This window comes from Enhydra lutris, unplaced genomic scaffold (assembly GCF_002288905.1).
Source record: "Enhydra lutris kenyoni isolate GAN:26980312 unplaced genomic scaffold, ASM228890v2 scaffoldscaffold22, whole genome shotgun sequence".
Classification (NCBI taxonomy): domain Eukaryota; kingdom Metazoa; phylum Chordata; class Mammalia; order Carnivora; family Mustelidae; genus Enhydra; species Enhydra lutris.
In genome coordinates this window covers 13,379,231-13,386,654 of record NW_019154106.1, presented here as the reverse complement: position 1 = coordinate 13,386,654, position 7,424 = coordinate 13,379,231, and the positions used below count along the sequence as shown (strand labels likewise).

The 7,424-nt window shown below is 37.0% G+C and overlaps 1 protein-coding gene across 1 annotated transcript; it reads left to right on the top strand.

Moving 5' to 3' along the window:
* The first annotated feature begins 2,344 nt into the window (after positions 1-2,344).
* On the top strand, positions 2,345-3,274 carry LOC111150298 (putative olfactory receptor 5AK3). Its single transcript, XM_022507749.1, has one exon. The coding sequence runs from the start codon at positions 2,345-2,347 to the stop codon at positions 3,272-3,274; it is 930 nt and encodes a 309-aa protein (XP_022363457.1).
* The last annotated feature ends 4,150 nt before the right edge of the window (positions 3,275-7,424 follow it).

Here is a 7,424-nt window from a genome sequence, read left to right as displayed (position 1 = left end):
CCCAAGAGTGTAAGTACTGGGTAAGTACTGGGTGGTATGCCAAGTGTGTGTTTAGTTCTTCAAGAAACAGCGAAACAATTTCCAGACTGTACTCCTTTACACTCCCCTGAGCAGTGCAGGAGAAATCCAGCCACTCTGCATGCTCCCCAGTATTTGGTATTGTCACTGGTTTTTATTTCAGCCATTCTAATGGGCATGCAGTGATAACCTTCTTGTGTTCTTACTTTGTGTGTACCTAATGCCCAATGATGTAGGACATCTTGTCAGATGCTTATTTGCCATCTATGTGATTCACCATCTAGGTCCTCCTTGATGAATTGTTTGTTCATCTCTTTTACCCATTTCCTAATTTTTTGATAGTTTTCTTCAATACTGAGGTCGCAAGTGTATACTCTAGTTATATAAAGGACGCTAGTCCTTTGTCAGATACATTTTATCATTTGAGTTAAATGTGGAAACCTTCTTTCCCTTTGCCTTCCTTTGCTCTCCCCGTTTATAATATATTCGCCTAACATATTTCCTCCACTCATTGAGAACTATATTAGACAGGGTCAAAATTTTTGCTTCAACTGTCGAACATAACTCAGAAAGCTGAAGAAAAGGCAAATCTCCTGTGCTTATTCATGTTTGCTCTTCCCATGCTGTCCCTCTTTTCCCAATGTTCTAAGATGCCTTCTTTTAAAATCAACTAAAAGAAAGAGTTCGGCAGAGTGCATAGAAAAACATTCTGCAATTATGCAAGAAACTCACTTCAAGTGTATGATATTTCTAGGTTTAAAGTAAGAGGAGGATAAAGATAAACCAGGCAAACACTAATCAAGAGAAGAACAGAGTAGCTATATGAATATCAGAAGGAATAGATTTCACCGGCAGGGGAAAAAAATACCTACCAGGCCCAGAGAGGGACACTGTCTAATGATAAAAGGATTAAACTTCTAAGAAGAAATAGTAATCCTAAATGCACAGGCATCAGGCAATGATTTGTGAGCATCTACACTGTGCCTTGCTCAGAGTAGACACACACTAACTACTTTTATATAAATAAACCAAAGAAGGCATGAGTGTTTAACTTCTTTTTAATCTTTGCTCTGTGTTTTAGGATTTTTTTTTAAGATTTTATTTATTTAGAGAGAGAGAGCATGAGTAGGGGGAGTGGGCAGAGGAAGAGAGAATCCCAAGCAGTCTCCACACCTAGTATGACCCCTATGTGGGGCTCGATCTCATGACCATGAGATCATGACCTCAGCCAAAACCAAGAGTCAAACGCCGCTTTGTTTTCTGTTCATAGAGTTAATCTGTCATGATTCCTTGAATCAGAGGCAATTAAAAAAAAATGAATATACCTTCTTAAAAGAAAACAAAATACTGTGCATTAATTGTGAAAAAAATCTTTCTGTAACTTTAGCTGTTTTTCTACATTTCACAAATCTTTTTATTCATTCCCTCTTTCATTAATTAATTTATTCATGTATTCAATTAACTACTGTTTTCAGAGGCAGGCACGTGCCCCAGCTGTTGTTTTCATGGAACCTACAATCCATGAGAAAAGTAGAAATTAAACAAAGATGTATAAATAATCTTACAAATAATTATCAGTGTTAAACTGATATAAGACAAAAGGACCAAGCTTTTGGTTTGGCACATATAGCTCATTTGAGCAGTCCAAACAATACCTGAAGAAGGGTTAGTCAAACTGAGGCCAGAATAAAGAGTAAGAGTTAGCAATGGAAGTGCTTATAGGGATGAAAAATGGACCAGAGAGTACTTAAGTCACAGAGAGGAAAGTGCTGCAAAGACCAGGAGTGGAGTACAGCAAAGAACATGAGGAGTCCACGATGGCTGCTACATTGTTAGCAAGGAAAGAAAAGACATAGATGAGGATAGGAAGTAAAGTGGGAGCAAGATCATGTGGAATTCTATGAATGAGTCAAGATTTTCAGATAAAGTAATTTGTATTTAGATGTATTGTGGTATTTTAATAAAAAATATATGGTGCATAAAGAAAGTAAACATAAATAAAAATATTTTGTATGTTCCTTGATTGATAGATTTTTAAAATGCCAATCAGTTTGCACACTGAGAACATAGCTTCTGGTCCAAGGTGATTTCCCCAAACTGTAGATGAAGTTCTTTAAGTTGCATTGGCAAGGCTCCGCCACCTGCGTGTTACCCTTTAAAATCCAAGTCCATTAGGTCACAGAAAATGTCCTCTGACTCCACTGTGAAACCAAATATTACATCATTATATCATTGCCAATTCCAAAATTAAAGGATCGCATGGTCTTAGCTTTCTCTGCTCTTCTTTCCTGACAGCTTTTCAGCTGATACTTAATCTTTGCCAGCCATGGAACAAAACAATGGCACTGAAGTAACTGAATTCATTCTCCTGGGATTTGCTGGTCAACACAAGTCTTGGCATATCCTCTTCATTGTATTTCTAGTGATCTGTCTGGCCACGCTGGTGGGGAATATGGGGATGATCCTACTCATCAAGATTGATTCTTGCCTTCACACCCCAATGTACTTCTTCCTCCAACACTTGGCATTTGTTGATCTCTGCTACACCTCCGCTATCACTCCCAAGATGCTGCAAAACTTTGTCGAAACAGAGCAATCCATCTCATTCACAGGATGTATGGTGCAATTACTAGTCTATGGTGCCTTTGCAACAATTGACTGCTACATCCTGGCCGCAATGGCAGTGGACCGCTATGTGGCCATCTGCAACCCACTCCGCTATCCAACAGTCATGTCCCAGGCAGTCTGCCTTCAACTCCTGGTTGGTTCATACTTCCTAGGCTTCCTGAATGCCTCTGTAAACACGAGTTTTACTTTCTCATTGAACTTCTGCAAATCCAATAAAGTTAACCACTTTTTCTGCGATGAACCCCCACTTCTTGCCCTCTCGTGCTCCAACATTGACTTCAACATCATGCTACTAACTATCTTTGTGGCGTTTAACTTGATGTTCACTGTGCTGGTTGTCATCTTTTCCTACATATATATCCTGGCTGCCATCCTGAAGATATCAACTGTTGCAGGGAGGAAAAAAGACTTCTCCATATGTGCCTCCCACCTGACAGCTGTCATCATCTTCTATGGGACTCTCTCTTATATGTACCTGCACCATGGGACCAAGGAGTCTCAAGAGCAAGAAAAAATGGCTTCTGTGTTTTATGGAATTGTTATCCCTATGTTAAATCCCCTCATCTACAGCCTGAGAAACCAAGATGTAAAAGAAGCCCTAAAAGGGATTAGAAAGAAGTGTTTCTAGTTTGATCATCAATTTCTAATTCTCTTATAAACCAGGCTAACAGTGCCAATTTTTAAGAAATCAATACCAAAGAGATGAACAATCTAGGAAAAGTTGCTCAGTGTTTCCAATACTGAGCTGTAAATTAAAGTAACAATGAGATAAACAGTCTCAACTAATGTAACTGGCAAAAACTGAAAAAGAATGATAACATTTATTAATTTTTGTGATGTAAGGAAAGTTATGCTGTCACTTACTGTTAATCGGAAATTGAAGTGTTACTTCACCCTAGAAGGAATCTAGCAATAAATTTTTAAAACAAAGAAAAACTCTCCAATTCAAAAATTCAGACTTGCAAATTGATCTATGGCTATAAAGATATTTATTGAAGTGTTGTTGGGAATACAAGAGCAAGAAAGTGAGTATTCCTCAATAGGGAAATAAATATGTATTGTTGAAATTCCAACTGTTTGCATAACAAATTTCTACAAATTTAAGGACTTAAAAACATGATTATTATATTATAGTTTTATGAGTCAAAAATGTAGACACTGCTTAACTGCACCCTCTGAGATGCTACAATCAAGGTGTCAATTAGGACCGGGAACTCATCTGGAGGCTCAAGTGGGGATGGATCTTCTTCCAAGCTCCTTCATATTATTGGCACAATTTATCTCCTTGCAGTTGTAAGACAATTCTTGCCTTCCTGTCGGCCATCAGCCAGAGGTTGCTCCCAGCTCTTAGAGTCTATCCATTGTTCTTTTCCATATGGCCCTCTCCATAACTGCTCTCATAACATGGCAGGTTATTTCTTCAAAACCAGTAAGTCATTTACAGTTAATCAGTGTAGATACCATGTAAAACAACACATCTTTGTATGCCCAAATTGTAATGCTATTTCAAGAATTGGTCTCTCCCTGAAGTTTTCCCCACTTAGTACTTGTTTCCTCACCAACTTTTTAACCCTGAAGGTAATTCCTTCTTCCACTGAATACCCATAACACTTTACTTGTAACAATAAATATCATTTATTATTTATCACTTCCTCTCTACATCATTTACTTACCTATAAGACCCTCTGTCATTTATAAGGTAGTTGAGATACATCATCTTTCTATGAGCCTTTAACATCTGGTATAGAGACTTAGACACAGTAGGTATTCTATAAATATTGAATGAAGAAATGGTGATAAAATACAATAATAGGGACAGCTTTCGAACTGGAAGTTATGTGAGTATGTACCCTACACTAGTGGTCTTTAAATACCAGTCTGTGGACAGCAGCATTCAGGTGATCAGGAAAAATTTTTAAAGTACAAATAATTATAGCCTGGCATTGGGGGTATTGATTCAGTAACATTAGTCAGAGCCAAATATCTGTAATTATCTATATATGCAGAGTGTTTCTTTAATTACATTGTCCACAAGAAAATAGTAATTAAGAGCAAAGGATTTTGAATGGTTTAATATGTCATTGATATCCAACCCTACCATTCACTAGCAGTGTCCATTTACAGATTAGTTGGGCTTTGAAACCTTGCTTCCCATAATAGTGCCTATCTCATGAGATTTTTTGTTTGTTTGTTTGCCTGTTTGTTAGTAATAGATAGGTAAGCTAATGAATAGAAATCATAGTACCTGGCACTAATAAACTCTCAATAAATGTGAATAGTAAATGAGTATTAACAAGGATTATTTCAACATGGGTGTGGCAGACATAAAAATGTCCTCATTACACATACATACCACACACACACACACACACACACACATACCACACACACATACACAGAATCAATAGAAAGTCTCCCAAGGCTTTCAACATGAAAATTTTCCCCTTTGGGAAACTCCTCTCTCCTTCAGCAGAATGCTAATGAATTGAAGGTTGTTTTCTTTGATCCTGTCTCAACATCTAGAGTCACAGATGCTCGAGGGAACAGGTACGACCCCCATAGACCTCAGCTATAAACTCTCTCTGTGGAGAAATCACTTGGTGAAAAATTAGCCTGGACTAGTCTGAGAGAAAAAAAATCTAAAGACAAATCCCCTGTAAATATATCAAATTGCATTTTTCCTCTTCTGCTTGCATTATTTTGACAGATGGGAACCATAGTAAAATCTACAGGATTAGAGCAAACATGCCAATATAATTAACTCCAAGGTTGGGTAGAGTCATCTTATCTTCAGCAAAGTAAAAAATATAAATGGAGAGGGGTGCCTGGCTCAGTCAGTGAAGAATCTGCCTTCAGCTCATGTCATGATCCCAGAGTCCTGGGATTGAACCTCATGTCAGGCTCCCTGCTCAGTAGGAAGTCTACTTCTCCCTCCTCCTGCTCCTTATCTCTCTCTTAAATAAATAAATAAAATCTTTAAATATATATATTTTTAAAGATTTTATTATATATATATATTATATACATATATATTATATATATATATATATATATATATATATATATGGAGAGAAAAAATTATTGATTGTATTGAGAAGTTATAAAATGACCAGGGAGATGACAGCTGACATATTAGCCATAGTATTCCCAACGGAACTTGAACAACTGTAATAGAATATAAGCAATAATAAGACAAGGCCACTCCAAGTCTGAGAAAACACCACTCTGTGATGATGTCTGAAACCAAAAAGGAACAAGAATCCTTGACAACTAAAAAAGTAACTAAACATTCCGCTTTCCAACTGAAATGAGCAAACCCTCCCTCCCTAAACACTTTAATTTCTCTCTTTTTAGATACAAATTGTGAAACTATCTAATCATCAAATTCCTGGTAACACTCAAAACAGAATTTGTCTCCGCTTCCTACATTCTTCTTAGAATCACCCAGCACAGGCCTTAATCCTACAAAAGTCCTTCTCAGTTTCCTCTTATTCCACACTCCTGTCCCTCTGAAGTGTGAGGTGGTCTTCCTCACAGCAACACGTGAAAGAAGCCTGACTTTGCCTGACACGTGTCACTGGTGCTCGTTGGCTATTGCACATTGATGGTGTGAACGGTGCCACATGCGTCTCTTCTTACCTCTCTTGAATCTGGCTTCGTTCTGTTATTAATTTTCATATCTCCAAAGAAATTATGTGTCCATTTTCTTAAATATAGCTAGTTTTAAAGTTAAAAAGAGGGAGCCTCTGTTACCCTTATTTCTACTCTTCAACTTACTTAAGTTTGTCATATATTCTTCCAGATGGTGTTTTTTACATAAACGCACACACACCCAGATTTTTAATTAAAAATCACTTCACATCCTACGTGTTTTTCTGCAAAATGTTTTACTCCTTAAGAGTATGTTATTAACATTTTTCCTAAGAATACGTATAGATCTATCTTATTATTTTTAGGTATTTTATGGAAGTACAAACTACAGATTAACTCTCATCTATTTTAGCATCAACCTACCTACTGCTTATATTTTGATATCAAAAAGAGTACTGCATAGAATCCCCTGGGCTTAAAGTAAATTTTTTCCATCTCATTTTATAAAAGATTAAACTGAAGTTGAGGGAAGTTACAGCTGTTGCCCAAGATCACATACAATTGAATAGTAGTTTTAAGATTCAAATCTAGATCTTTCCCACTGCAAGCCTATCTACTTTTCATTGTAGGTAATATAAAATAAAACTTCAAGGTGGCTTGGACATAATATAGTTTGGGCAACTTGAAAATGCTTGCATTATTCATCCAGTTAAAAGCACCTCCCAGAATTTCCACTTTGGCAAAGATGGAGTAAAAGGGATTGGATTTATCTTTCTACTTGAACATGAAAAAGTGGACAAAATCTATAAAATAATAGTTTTAAGACACATCCAGGCAATAAGAGACAATGATTCTTGAAAGACAAGAAACAAATGAGCTCTAAAAATTTCCCCAGGTTTCTGCCTTAAGAAAGTTTCCAGACCACAGTGCAGAAAGGTTAGTGTACTTCCTAAAGGAAATGGATCTGAAAATCTGGAGAGACAAAGGTAACTGGAATTTGCAGGACAGGAGACTAAAAAAAGTTGTTGCACAGAGAGAAAACCCTAGATGTGCAGAGGGTCCCCCTCAGTTATGTAGCTGAGTACTGTCAGTACTAACACAGGAGGAAAGAATTTGAGGTTACAGAAGGAAATACTGAAAAGATTATAGATAACAGCACCTGATGCTCCCATGAGGCTGGGAATGGT